The sequence below is a fragment of the Photinus pyralis genome, unplaced genomic scaffold, assembly GCF_008802855.1.
Source record: "Photinus pyralis isolate 1611_PpyrPB1 unplaced genomic scaffold, Ppyr1.3 Ppyr1.4_LG1, whole genome shotgun sequence".
Lineage (NCBI taxonomy): Eukaryota > Metazoa > Arthropoda > Insecta > Coleoptera > Lampyridae > Photinus > Photinus pyralis.
Window position 1 is genome coordinate 579,619 of NW_022170249.1, and position 15,351 is coordinate 594,969.

Genomic DNA, 15,351 nt, shown 5'->3' on the forward strand with positions numbered 1-15,351 from the left:
GTCCGTGACAAATCTTGTTCACATTAGACAAAAATGAATAGCCAGCATTTTTTTTTTGATATTTGTTTTTAAATACCTACCTGCATTCTAGGTAATGATTTAATGAATAGGGTTTGAAATAGTACTACCTGTTACAATGTACCTACCTGCTGTGACGAATTTAATTTTAAGCGTCTCTAAGATTCAGTCAGTACTCAAATTGTTTAAAAAATGTAGAAAAATGCAACTTTGTTTAAAATATAGGTACAGAATGCAAAAATCTCGGAAATTATGCAAAAAAATGCTCCATGCATATAATCCGAAGTCTAGTCATGAACGTCCATACTACTCGTATATCCATATGTACATACACTGCATATTCATGTGTACATACATTGCATATTCCTGTGTCCATACATTGCATATCCATGAGTACGTACAGTGCATGTCCACCTGTATATCTACTACATTCCCGCCGTACATCCATAGTGCATTGCATATGCTGTGTATGTCCTTATAAGTATATGCTGTGGAACTGAAATGTATGTTTGAATTCAATAAAATAAGTCTTATGTTACAAGATCTATTTATTAATCTCATACATTTATAATACATCATCGGTAACTTCTTCCACTGTTTCTCCAGCTTTTTTCCTGAAAAAAAAAATATATTAGACAAATATTAATATCTATACAATGAAAATGTTTTACACAACTGACTGATATTTCTTCTATTTTGAATTTTGTTTTACAGGGCGTTAGAATCGAAACACGTAAGATAACGATTTACGTAATAAAATTTAAATATCCGTAAAAGTGGTACTTAATAGCGATATTATTCAAATTACATTGAGTAGATAGTTTAATTCTGAAGGGAATCATTCCATTGTGTACAAATGTCCATATTTTATGGAACGGTCAAAATTTAAAATGAAAGGGTTGCATTATACTGCGTTATAAAATGCAATACAAATAGATTAAGGACATACAGACTACAATGTTATTACTCACTTTTCACTATTCAGATGCCTCTCTCTCTCTCTGGCACGAAGCAGCCATGACTTTATATTTTGTATTACATCCAGTTCAGAAGCATTACCAGTTTTGGGGTTCAATCTTACAGCCTCTATAAATAAATTAATAAAATAACAGTAATTCGATTTGCAATTTCTTACTTATAATTTTAATTATTATTTTGCCTTACATCGTTTCTTCTTCATTCCTTCCCATGTGTAACACGACCCTAATTTGCTTGAAAATATTCGGTACATTAATGTTTTTGTACTTTCTTTTGTTGTTTGTCCACCGATATGGCTTAGTTCTTGTGCCTAACAACAAAAATTATAAATATGTATGAATGAATATTTTTAAACACTTACGAGTAGTTGTTTGTACTCGGTCATCAGATAAAGTTTCTGTTTGCTCAACATGTTCCATCTTAGTAAAAAGCATTAGTTTAAAGATATTCAAAATTGGACTGTCGTTTTGAATACCTCTCTCTTCAATTTGCACGTCATTGTTTGCTTTAAGCAATATATTTAAATCGGATTGCATATTGTTCATTTCGTTGCGAAGTGGCATCTGTCGCTTGTCATTATCTGAGATATAACCCTTCCAAGTTTTCGGTTTGAATAATTATTTTTAATTTAGCGATAAAATATCAAAACTTTCACGACAATAAAGTAAAGATTTAAAAGATCAATTGCCGTTATCAACTATTTAGTTTGTGTGAGGTTTTTTGCTCCATTTTAGTACCCTATAAAACAGATAGCACCTTGTTTTAGAACTGAAGTCATTTTATTTTATTAAACAGGGGTGTATGTGGAATATACACCTTTGTTAATAAAAAAATTTGACCACATAAATGTAGTGTTTGGTAAAAAGGGTGCTAAGTGCCACATATAACTATGTTGTTTGAAAATCGTCATTTTGAGATGATCTCATTAACACGGCAACTGAAATGTTTTTGTAGGTACGGTTTAATATACTTGCTGGTTGCACAAAATAAATAAAAAAAGACACAATCAGTGTAAAATTTATTGATCAAATTGTAGCTCACAAACTAAACAAACGGATTTATTTTAAGGTATTTAGAAATGAAGTAAAGTATTTTCTGTCCAGATCTGGCATACAACTAGTCATCATCTTTTTTATCGCTAATACTTTGTCTTGTGATATACTGTTTTTAGCAGGAAGAACTTTGGGTTTTAGGGATATTATTTGAGAAGGCACCTCGGCTGTTATATTACGACGTCTTTTTAATTTGTTCGAATCCTCTTTTATGGTTTCATTTCTAAATTCATCCAAGTAGTTCAATTTATATTGTATTGTTGATAAACTTTGAGTAAATTTAATACAAAGAAGCTTCGAAAATGGGATTTTATTGTACGACAGTTGTTTCGCACAGCTCTCAAAATCTTTAAAATCACCACTCTGTAACTGCAAAATACAATACGGTTTTTTTGTGTTTACCGATTTCAAATTTCTGATAAATGATAGTGGCGAATAAAATTCTGTTTTGTTCATATATCTTTTGATGTTACTGTGGATATTGTCTATTTCTTGAATTGCTCCATGTCCTGGTATAGAGTACTTCATAGTAACACTCTTTAGCTCAGGGTGATCCCTAAGAGCATCAAGAATGGCAAAAGAAATAAAAGAATTTCTGTTTTGCGGCACACACGAGTCACTCCAAGTAACAAGTTCTGTTATGTTATTGCCATTTAGAATTTCTTCCAGTATTCTCCTAAAAGCACTTGCTATAATATTTTCGCTTCATCCTTGTCTCGCTTCTGTCCAAATGGCACAATATGTTTGGCCAGTGGTGGAAAGATGTCCGGTTAAATTATATATATTCAATTTTTGAGAATAGAAGAAATCTCCAACTTCTGAGCGAGGGCAAGTAATAACATTTTCCAAATCGAAGCCTAATACAGCCACTTTACTTTTTCTGTCATTGTCTCTCTCAGTTCTCATTTGGTTTTTGAGTATAATATGTTCATCGTAATCTTTCTGTTCTTTGTCAGTCAACGATTCAAGCATTTTTATTTTATATGTTTCGCATTTTAGGCAGCGATCTTTTTTGGGAATATGAAACCCGTAATTAAATTCTGTCGTAAATATATTACGATAGTATGAGAGCTTTCCAGGCGTACTGGTAGTTTCATTGCACCGTTTGACATACAAGTCATACATTTTCGAAACGCTTAAATTTGGTTCTAAATACTTCCTTTTAGTTGTTTGTCTGCAGTAGTGTGAGTCAATCACGGGAAAGCCTTTAATATGATTGATTATTTCTTCTTTCATTTTCATGAAGCTCGTTACTTTTTGTTTTCCTCGATGATCCTTTTTATACTCACTGCCTTCTAGATGAGCAGTATAGATCGGTTTTTGGGATATGCCAAGAGTTCCCAAAAAAAATCCTTACAGACTCTAATTGTTATTCCTTCTACTTGTAATGAATAAAAAAAGGAGTAGGTCCGCCTGGACGGATTATTTGTAGTTTTTCTACCTTTATTAACTTTTGTAGTACTTTCCTTTAAAAATATGTACTTTTCGTTTTGCGTCATGGTCCAATACGATCGAAACACTTGGTCCCTTTTTTCGGAGGAAATTTGCTTTGCACAGTTAAATTTACATTTCTCCAAGCAATTTTTTTTGTTTCTTATTTGTCTTGGCTTGACCAGTTTCCCTCTCACATTTGTGTATTCTTCCCCAGATTGACATTTCTTTTTTCTAATGTTTACTTTCCACTTTTCTGTGTTTCTTTTTCGTTTTCTGGATTGACAAGGCTTTTCACAACTATTCTTTTCATTCGCGTTTTTTTCGCCGCGTAATGGTTCTACAGCGTTGGGTTCCACTATGTTAGTTGTAAGGGCTTCTACTTCAAAATTTTAGTTTGACCTTTCAGAGAATTTTATTCCGAAATTATGGCATGTAGAAGACGTAGACGTAGAAAGAAGGGCACAAACGTAATCTGTAAAAGACGAAAAAACTCCCGCTTTTCAAAAAATCCTTTTTTAAATTTCTTACAAGAGCTGCGTAAGAAATACCCCACGTGGCTTTCATGCAAGCTGACGCTCGAAGGAGCTCGCCGGTGGTGCAACATGAGTATGAATGTCGCAGAAGAAAGTACCAGTGCAGAGCAGCACATGTCATAATTTCGGAATAAAATAATCAATATTTTATCCAAGGTGTATACAAAGAAATTTTGTTGTACAATATTAAACACAGCATTAATGGTAGTAATATGGAATATGAATGTAAACCTTTGGCATTAACACAAAACTTTAGAAGAGGGAATTATTTATGATACCTAATTTACTTAGACAAATCTTTTTGTATCTTCTTCACGATCGAATTAAGCGCGCATTTTAAAGTAAAATACAATTCTATACTTAGTTGTCCTGTCGGTATCTTTTAAAAATTATAAACTTACCTGTCAAGATCAGCATTCAGCTTAATTTCAGTTGGGGCCGTGGAGGTAAAGTTATCTTGCACTTCAATTTCTTCTGATGGTGATGAGTTACTGTAGAAAATCAAGTTGTCAATATGAATCGAATTTTTTAAGGAATAAAGCAGGAATTATTAGTCAAAATTATTACGAAAAATGTAAACTTACTTTACTGTTGGATTGGAAAGTCCCATAACATCTCTTGTTGCATCCACTTCATGCACATCGTTTGATAACAGCATGGCTGTAAAATTAGTATTGATTATAGGGTTGAATACACCATACTTTTACAAACTTACCCATTTTTAGAATTCTTGATGTACGGGATTCCATAATTTCACTGCACAAACAAAATATTACACACTTCGGCTAATTATCTAATAAACACCTACTCGAATACATGTCTAATTAAGTGGGCTGGGTGTTCGTAATTTCACGATTGCCATGGAAATGTCGCTTGACGTTTGCTTATAAAAATCATCGTCTTTGTGAATAAAACGATTTCCGTTGAAAAAGATAATACACCGTCCATTAAATCGCTTGTTGTAAAATCTAAACAAACGTTGGTAGGTGTAAAATCCAACTCCAGTAAAGCCTATTATAAAGAATATGAAAAGTTGTTTCCATGGATGAATATAGGAAGTTACTTACGAATAAAGTCTTAAATGCATCCATAATGCTGGCATATATGAAGGAAATGTCAAAGGTATTTAAATCTTCTATATTTTGGTGCATTCATTCAAAACTTTAAAGCAATGCTGCGATTAAAAAGTGGAACAGATTTGGAAGCATACCCTAAATTACGCGCGTTTGTGAAAGGATAGGTACAAAAGCCAAAGAAATGTTCTGCATTTACAGAAAGCGACCTAAGAGGATTTTTTATTTCATCCAGATGACAGTTTCAAAAGTCATACTTGAAGTCTCGTTACTTAGCAACTTTAAAGCACGTGTGTTTTAAAGGCCCTTTTTCGCACGCATTTGAGTGTTTAAAACGGAGATTGTGATTCAGGTATAATAAAAAATACTATTCAATATTTTTAGCATTTTAAACTTATCTGCTTCTTTACTATGATTGTTTTACCGATTTTAACTTCCACCATTATTGGAATAAGAGTTTGAGTTAAAAGCGTTAATATGGACAAAAATACTGCCAACTGATTTTGATTTCGTATTTTTATCAGATAAACAGAGATTTGTAAAGTGTCCAAGTTTACTGCAGTACTTACAGATAAAGCTTTTAGCGGGGCAATCCCCACGTTGTCGTGGATGGTCCTGACCATAGTTGAGACAATTGCTTGAAGATTTCAAGTAGGTATGATGAAGATATGGTTTATTTGTAGATGTTTTCGTTTAAAGCGGCTTCTTTTGTGCGAAGATATATAAAAGTTTCAGGGAATGACGGCAGGAATTTTGGCAAATATTTTTTCTTTCAGCGATTCGGATTTAAGGCCTAGGATTAACACTGCTGTCTTGAGACGTTCCGGAGTGGAGTTATACTTTGTTTCAAGGGTGCTGAACCTTTCGTCACACTATCTGACGTCATAGCAAAATTAAGGCAGGTCGTAAATTAGTAGTTGGTTTACATATTGTCACATTGACGTTTCAACTTATTTATTAAGGTGTCACTATCGTTCATCATTATTAGACCGCCCAAGTTGACAATCACTTGTAGGTTTTATACCTAATGGTTAAATGGTCATGTATTTTATAGAGGAAGTCCGTTGGTATGAATTAAACCTTTTCCACCGTTTGTAATCACCTCATGTAACCGATTCTTTGCACCGACAATCCAAATGGATACTGCCAGAGCATCCGAAACTCTTTGAGATGAAGTGTATGATGGTTACAGAAAACGCATAGGAACATTTGTAACTTAAAGTTTGTTTAGGCAGTTCGTAAATTAATATTTTGTTTACATAATGTTGATGTGAAATTAAGTATGCTACCAATGTGAAGAATACGCGTTAAGTTGCGCGAATTTTAATGACCCTTAACTAGCCATTTGCAGAAGTAGAATAGGCCATGGTTTATCGGTAAGCCTTTCGCATTTATACATCTTACAAATTTGAGATAAAGCGTAGTCATTATACCACTGGCTCATTGAAATAACAACGCATACATACAGTTTCTGCTCTTTTGCCACACAGTCGAGATATTCGCATAAGGATCTTGAATATCTTCTGATCCGATTTATTTAAAAAAAAACGCAATTGTGAGAGAAAACAGTGTAACCGGCTGGTTACTTTCCAACTCTCTTTACCACCTCTTCTTCAAATCCTTTATTTGGGGGTGGTTCTTCTTATAAACATTAAGGGTTGTTGGGCGCCGGCTAGCTTCAGTCGATAATTCTTCTGGCCTCAAGGAGAGGGGAAAGGATAAATGAATAAAAATCAATAATCTTTATTAATACCTGTTGGGTTCTTTTTGTCTTAGAAATCGCCTTTTATCTGTAAGTAACACATATTAAAAGAAATGGGGGTGAGGCGGTACACACTCCTGTGAAAATAAAGTTAACTCATTCATACACAAAAAGTCACTGCATATAAAGGAAAATATGTATTTTATTATGTGAATTAAAGCAAAGTATTTACTCTCAAAACCGCCGAGTACAGAAAGAAAATTAATTCGTATTTCATAAATTCTTATCCACTTTAGTCGATAGTCAACACAACACTGCTGTAAATGCGTGTAGTAACGCTTTCAGGTAGGAGTCGTTTAAATGAATGCAAATAGTGCTGATAAGCACTAAATTGAACGCAACACTAGTAGGTAATTTAAATCGCCTTTACAAACATACCAATTTATAATAGTGTAATAATTAAAAATACTACAACGAAATAATCAATCTACAACAAGGCGAACTAAGACGAAATAATAAATCTACAACGAGGCGAACTACAACGAATTATTGTCTACAAATACCTCGAGTTAATAAGTGCACCAGGACTTGGAGGTCACTTTGTCGCACGATCGATGTGGAAGTCGAATGAATTCGGACCGCCCACTGCAGGCTGCTATTCGCTTTTCAGCTGGACCAATCACAGGCAGCCTGGTTTATCTCGATCTCAGTTTGGTACCTCCAGCTGGATTGCGCACGTACCGGCAACGGAATCCTTGGCTTGTTACGACGACTAGGAGAGGGGTTGCAACTTCCACCCCACCATCCACTAGCGCCCTATTGGCCGCGTCGCCAGACGCCTCTACCGGAAATCGTTTATAAGCAGCGCACCGACAGGGGAACTTCACTTGTGCCTGGGCAAGCCTACCTTACCCTACACAAGCGACTGAGGCTGGTCGCTTGGGCTCAAGTACCGTCTCCGCACGCCATCACTTCCCGGCTTGACCGTAGTCAAGTCCGGCGCCATCCCACGTGCCAGAAGCGATCTTATATATGTACATATATCCTCTGTATTATTTGTAAATATTGTGTAATATACGTTTTCAACCTCCGTTTGCCACTTACGTTACCCCGCCCGGTAACAGGCTTCTGTAATTTCGTAAATTTCCAATTTTCTTCGGCGCGCTGGGAAGAAACGTTTTCGCCTTTTGCGCTGGCTCGATGGAGATTATTTCACTCGGTTCTTTTGCTTGCTTTTCTTATAAAAGTCGCCTTAACGCTTTATTAAACTTCGCGCTTATAATTTGCGGGCGCGACTGACATAGATGTTGCTCCGTGAAAAGGCGGCGGGCAACTCCTTCTGGTGCTTGAAATCCCCGTATTTATACTTTCTCACTTAGTATCCACTGACCTCAATTCGCTTTATCGCGCAAACTCGCACATGTATAAATAGTTTGAACGCCCGTGACTTAAGCTTTTGACACTTTGGCAGCGGTAGAGAATAGACGGATTTGAATCGCTCTACTAGCTCTCAATTAATTATTTACAATGACTCGGACTTTGACCTTAGCGTTAATACTCGTTATTTCTATGCAGTTTTGTACCCTAATTTATTTATTTACATACGATGAATGCAATTCTATCTACGTCGCGATATTTACTTATATTTAATTCTCTTTCTGCGTCATAGCGGCTATCTTTGAAATGCATACTCAGCTACAATAACTTAAAATAAACAATTCTCCTTTAAATGCATTCCCATTCAGTCACATCATTCATACGTGGGAGTCATGATTACATTTAGACTGGACACTTGAATCACGTAAAAATAAAAGTTTAAATAAGCTGTACAGAAATACTGTTACAACAGATAGTGAAGAAAAAACTCTCAAATGTTCATATTCAAATCGTATGTACAAAAGAAAAAACGACACTACACCACAAATCCATCTTCTGATCCTGCATGGAGTATTAGGTATATACCGGACCCCTTCACCACTTCTTTTTCTAACTGTTTTGAGAGTACCATCTTGCCAGCTTCTTCTAAAAGACCCTTTACTGTATATCCACGTTTCGTCTAAAACCACAGCTCGTAATGCAAAGAGTGAAGTTTCGTTGTGTTTAAAGTCTCTCAAAAATTGTAGTCTTCTTTGAACTGCATAGGGCTGTTCCATTAAAAATAATCTATTGGAAACGGTGCATCTCCGCCACGTGAATTTCAGTTTCTTCAAACTGCGGGACAAAGAGGTAGCAGATATTTCTACGCCATCAAGTCGTTGAAGATTACTGTGTAAGGAACGGAGTGTAACATTCTCACCTATAAAATCAATTCAATACCTAAGTGTTCTGGCGAACATCTTCATTCTGTGTATCGGTTCGTCATATTTACCTAATGGTAACGGGAATGACCTAAATTCATGATATGAGCGAATCGAACCATTATGGTAAAATTTTTAAAATACTTGTCTATTAACGGCGTTGCTGCACTGTCGACTTGCCTAAGCGTTTTTAACTTTGATGATATTTACTTCACTTTTAACACAAACTATCTAATCAACACTGGAAATCTGTCTATAACGAAAATCGTTTGACGGATTGATATTATGACAGATCAATTGGTTTATTTGTCACGACTTACGTTAATGACGTAATTTTTTTTGTCTCAATCGATTTAAATGTAATGAAGAGAGAATCACATTTATGACGTCAGGTTCAGCACCAGTGAAACAAAGTATATCTACATCAGCATACTCGGCTAAAGTTAAAAGATGAGCAGCGTATTCATCAATGTTTTGGTTAGCATCTTGTTTCACTTTCAGGAATTGTTGCCAATCAAGATTTGGATTTCGCTTCGCACGGACAAACTGTTTTATTGTGTCAAGTATACTACTTACAGGCATGGTGGTGTTTCTAGGAAGTTGAGATTATTTCTGATGTTTTAGAAACTCAGGTGAACAATAACTCCACAGAGTTGCAATTTGGACACTGATATGTTGTTTGTTTATTTTATTTATTTATTTATTACATAAATCTTGCTAATGTGCAAAGCACTTACAGTCGTCAAAAACATAGAAACATATATTTATAAATAGTGTATATAAACAATATCACAAGACGACACATGTATTAACAGATAGTTCTAAAATTGGATGCCTTTATGGTATGTTTGTTTAACTCTGTGATAGTAGAATAGTTTTCCCAAAGTTCCAACCATTCAGTAAATCTTGTAAGTCGACGTCCGGTTACTTTACAGACAAATCCTGTTTTCGAACAATATTCTTCTCTGGTAACTTTCTCGAATTGTAAACCATGTAAAATGGCTTGAGTATTAATTTCATTAGGATGTAAAATGTTTTTAATGACACCTTCATAAGAATTTTGATTTTTAATTTTACATTATACTACCCATATGCGACGAAGTGGCCCCGATCTTCCTTTCCTGCCTCCACCTTTCGGACAAATTTTCATCTTTTGTAGGAAGTACATTCGTTAAAAATATTGTGGGATTTAATACAGGCAATCGGCGTAGACTGAGTGCACAAGTACGAATAAATTCTTCGTCTAAATGCAGATCCCTATATTCTACACAGGCTTGGTGAATCCAGCGTAGACACTTATCGCACTGAATCCATAGAGTTAAGTTATTGTTCATCCCGTGACCGCAATAAGCGCATTGGATTTTATCCGGATCGTCTTCGGGCTATATCAATTCGTCTGTGTGAAGGTTACTATCCTGTTTTTTTCAAAAACCTACCGGAGAAGTGAGAGCTTGTTTTACTTTTCTTTCTCCAAACTTCTTGAGAATTTTTTCCGCTTTGCGGATCTCCTAACTTTAATCGTTTTTTTGAAATTCCTAGATTACGTTCCACTTGTAGTGACAGGAAATCTGTTCTGATTTTTCTTAAAAATTGTGTCACTCGCATGTTTGTTTGGCAATCCAAGATATTTTTTTTAATTCCTATGGGTACGTAATGGATATCCAGATGTCCGCGTAATATCTATATCAATCATAGATATCACATAGATTTAATATAGATGTTTGGTAATATCCCATAACACATCTAATGATGACAAAATAAACAAACTTTTAACACATCATAGACATTGCAGAGATGTGTAGAGAGATATCTATTAGGCACATAATAGTAATCAGCCATAGATATATAGACAAAACCGGCTTTATGGTTCAGTAATAGAGCGTTGGACTATAAGACCTTCTGCAGAGGCACCTCTAAAAAGCATTATGCGGGTCACTCTGTAATTGGGCGCAAGCCTGTTGAGGACCCAGAACAAGAGAAGGATAATAAATAAATAAAGAGGAAGTATATATAATATCCAAAAATCAAAGTTGATGGGACGATGGGGGTAGTGATTACTCCGCACGCCAAGCACAAGACTATTTTATTTACAGGGCTAGGTTCCGAAAATATTTACAACACTTAACAACTAAAATATACAAGAGGTCCATAAAACAAACGATCACGTTGCACTGTCACGAGCGGGTACGGTAGCGGTCGAAGTAGTTGCTTGTCGTTAACACAGGAATACCATAAGCCACCGAAGCGTCTATATGGAACCGGTTAGACTAGCTTACCGAACTGAGGTTGCTTCCTTGCCGTTCCGGGTCCGTCTTATTCTGCCTTTGCGAGTTCGTGAGCTATTACTTTTCTGGCCATGACATCTAGGGGTTTGCTTAAGTCAGCCGTAGGGGCACGTGATTTGTATAATGAGAGAGAGGTGGCGTTGAGTATGTTACAAAGTATTGATTTATTTGAATTTTACATTTTATTTAAGTAATTACTACTTAGAATCGCCTATTATCTCGTGTATCTCCACTTCGGCCCATCTTCCGTGTCCTTGACATTCTCCTTATTTGTTCTCTAAGATTTTAATTATATTATTAAATGTGTCTGCAAACATACGCACCTACCTACGTTTTTAATGAAAAAATCTAATTATTTAACTTTGCATAAAGCATTGCATGGATGAATGGGATATATCCGAAATATAAATTAAATAATTCCAACAGATAAATTATTCATGAGTTTAGTAAATTAAGCACAATACATAAAATTGAGAAAAATTAAATAGATTTTGGAAAAATGTAGGTAAGCAGTGACAATAATTATGAACAGATATATTTGTGAGCATAGTATGAACCTGGCGACGTTTTCTACAAATAAACAAAATTATTACAGTTCACATTCAAAGGATCATACATACGTACTTATTTTTACATCTATCGTCTGCATGGCGGAACCAATTTTTAATGCTATCAATAATGTCCTTTTCAGTGCTCTTTCTGGCAACAGCATTTTTTTGAACAGCGTCTGTAAGAATTCAATAGCTTAATAATATATTACATTCTTGAATATCTTACTTAATATCACATCTGAAAGTATTTTAATCTAATTCTTAGCGGACCGGTAAGAGCGGCTCACTGCAAAATTGAGGTTAACAGGACGAATTAATAAAAAAGGAACTTACTTGTTTAACGACGAAGACAAGCGCTGGTAGTTCACTTTAGATTTAGATTTATTTTTTCTTGCTTTATACAAACGCATTTGCAAACGTCAACATAGTTATGCTTATACATCGTGCTTGTGATTTAAATATTCCTCACTAGTATAGAAGGCATGCCGTAATAGGTGTAGTCTTATTGCCACTCTATACTTTGCAACATCCATATTTTTTATACTTTCAGGGAGACTGTTGTAGAATTTAGTTGCCCAATAGTGAGGGTTGTTTTGGGATTTGCTTGTCCTGTAGTACATTGAACGTATCTCATCACATCCTCCAGTGTCGTAAGAGTGATAATCCCTATGTGTAGTAAATAAGTGATAATTCTTTATATATATATATATATTCAAACATAAACATTAAAGGTACTGATGCATAATTTTTGAATATCTACATAATGGGAATAGTAAAGTTTAATCACAAAAACAGGTGGCCCGTGCTTACAACCCCCCGGGTCCCAAGTTTCTCTCTACGGCCCTGGTGAACAGTAGGGTAGCTGGGGTGAATGGCGGCCCCCTATGCAATATTGGATATTGTACCCTTTGTAATTATTACAATATTTCGATAAAAGCAAAAATGAATAGGGCAGATATCACTACGAAACACGTATATTTATGTTTAATAAGAAAACATAAAACAAAAATTCTATTATAAATAATATGAAACTTAACAGTGGCCGGAATTACACCCACTAAGGGGGCAATAACGGACACCTGCCGGTATTACTACCACTATAGGCAATAATCGCAAATGTAGTCCTTCCTTTCTTGATTGATGCATTCTTTGTGGGCCCATTGCCCACATACTACACATCTGACCCATATTTCATTTTTCCCAAACTCTCCACATACGGGGCAGACATCTTCATTGATTTCTTGGTCATTTTCCTCATCAGAATCGAATTCTTCGGAACTTTCTTGGTTCGGTTGCGATATTTTTACTTTGCACGTTCTGTTAACTTTAACCCGAGGTGTAGGAACGACTTTTGTCATTTTGCTTTGGTTAGATATTCTAATATTTGATCTAAGACCATCTACCGCTAAAACACGTCTAAATTTTGGTTTTTCATTTCTTGTTTCCAAGTTTTTTTGCTTTTCCAGTTTTTTATTTTCCTTTTCTTCTAATTGGTCTTTGTTAGGAGTGGATGTAAATATCTCTGCATGTTGCTTTTTCCTACTGGTCTTCATCTTTTTTGGCAAAGTATTACTGCACGAAGGTAAATTCAAAATTTGTCTAAATGAAACTTCGCTTGCTTCATCTTGATCTTCTTTCCGTTTTCTAGAACCATTTCCATCGCAACTATTTTGATCAAGAGTCTCTTCATCGTTCTGGTTTGCATTAAGTGCTGCATTTTGATCACGGGTTGCTTCATGGTTCTGGGTTTCATTCGGTACTTCTTGTTGCTGAGCTTGCTGTATAGCTTTTATATTTTCTGCGGCCATGAAATCGTCATCGGAGAAAACATCAGGATTCATCGGAAATATGCCCGTAACTTCGAATCCTTTAATTGCTTTGTCAGGTGTGGCTATTCTGCTAAAAGATTTGTTAAATATTTCTGCAAGCTCGTAAGTAGTAATTCTTTCTCCAGGGCGACTTTTTAGAAACTTGTCACATTCAGCATTGTACGCTGTTTTTAGCGGTTTATAGAATGTCACATCCAGCGGTTGGGTGCGGTGTGAACTGTGTGGTGGTATGGTAAGTATCACAATCCCATTTTCACGACAAAAATTGTATGCTTTCAGAGTACAGTGGCTAACGTGATTGTCAATTACTAACAATACTGGATCATCTGTTGTCGATTTCACGAACCGTGCAAAATGATGAAGCCAGTCTATAAATAAAGTTTCATTTATCCAACCATTGGAAGAACAAGCATATGCAGCTCCGGGTGGTCCATTCCTCTTTAATTGTGCATCCATCCTTTGACGAGCAAATATAAACAACGGGGGAACATAAATTCCTGAGGCACTGAAGGAGCACATGACAGTTGTGGTTCTACCTCTTTCTCCACTTGTAGTAAATCCAACCCTTTTTTGTCCTTTTTGTGCTAATATTTTTGCTGATACTTGGACATTACTAATACCGGTCTCATCGGCATTAAATATGCGTGTTGGTGTGAATTTATGCTTTTCCATTACACTTTGCAGTTTGGAAAAAAATAATGTAATTTCTTCCCGATTAAAAGAGGTGAGTCTGTTAAGACTGGTGGGCTGAGGTTTCCTAACAGAAATTTCAGGATTTCTATTTAGAAATCGCTCCATCCAGTCTCTTCCGGCAGCCTTTTTATCTCTAATGAAAGGATGGTTTATGTTGTTTTTTTCGGCGTAGTTGAATGCACATTGTCTTATTTCTTGAGATGTTAGTCCATAAAATATTTTAGAGAGTCTAATTATTTCGGTTACAAGTTCTTTTTCTGCATTAACTGAAAATACTGATTTTCGACCTAACACCGCGCGCGAGTTATCCCCTTTTTTCATCCGATCCTGAAGAGTAGATCTCGGTATCCCAAATCTGATGCTAACTTGACGTACACTCGCCCCGTCACTAATAGCTTTTAGTGCCGCGTTCATATTCTCAGATGACCAGGAAGCCTTTGTAGATGTTCGCAAATATTTTCGAGGCATCTGAAATACAGAATACACCTGTTAACGTGGTGATAATAGTAACGGGTGGTAATACCGGCCACAGCCGCCATTATCCTCCAGTCTTCGCCGGTATTAACCCTATATGCAGCATCAACTAAAATGGCGTTTACTACAAAATTATGCAAGGGTTTGTTTCAATGGGAATCATTTTCCTTTCACACATAGCCATAATGACAAATTGATAGCACAACAATGTTTTATTATGATAAAAGGACAGCTACACTTACCTTTAAAATAATTATTTTCTTATTAAAAACAGGATGTTTGGCGATTTTTATAAATAAAACGGCAGCCACTTATTCTATACCGTTACGAACGCGCACATTAGGTTGAGTTCTTGCACAGCGACACCTAGGGGCAAATAAAGGAATTGCATAGACAACTGTAACAGATTTCTATGGTGGCCGGAATTACCCA

At 35.7% G+C, this 15,351-nt stretch overlaps 1 protein-coding gene and 2 long non-coding RNA genes across 3 annotated transcripts; all 3 read right to left on the minus strand.

Moving 5' to 3' along the window:
* Positions 1-546: 546 nt before the first annotated feature.
* LOC116158780 lies at positions 547-4,194 on the minus strand. Its single transcript, XR_004142811.1, has 4 exons — positions 1,358-4,194; positions 1,154-1,306; positions 990-1,104; positions 547-632 (listed from the first exon to the last, which is right to left on the minus strand). It is a non-coding gene; the product is annotated as an uncharacterized LOC116158780 (long non-coding RNA).
* Positions 4,195-4,231: 37 nt separating this feature from the next.
* On the minus strand, positions 4,232-4,891 carry LOC116158781. The gene is made up of 3 exons (XR_004142812.1): positions 4,731-4,891; positions 4,600-4,675; positions 4,232-4,506 (listed from the first exon to the last, which is right to left on the minus strand). It is a non-coding gene; the product is annotated as an uncharacterized LOC116158781 (long non-coding RNA).
* A 7,990-nt stretch (positions 4,892-12,881) lies between these two features.
* LOC116160548 (tigger transposable element-derived protein 6-like) lies at positions 12,882-15,216 on the minus strand. The gene is made up of 2 exons (XM_031473771.1): positions 15,162-15,216; positions 12,882-14,913 (listed from the first exon to the last, which is right to left on the minus strand). The coding sequence occupies exon 2, from the start codon at positions 14,911-14,913 to the stop codon at positions 13,021-13,023; it is 1,893 nt and encodes a 630-aa protein (XP_031329631.1). The 5' UTR covers positions 15,162-15,216; the 3' UTR covers positions 12,882-13,020.
* Positions 15,217-15,351: the final 135 nt, after the last annotated feature.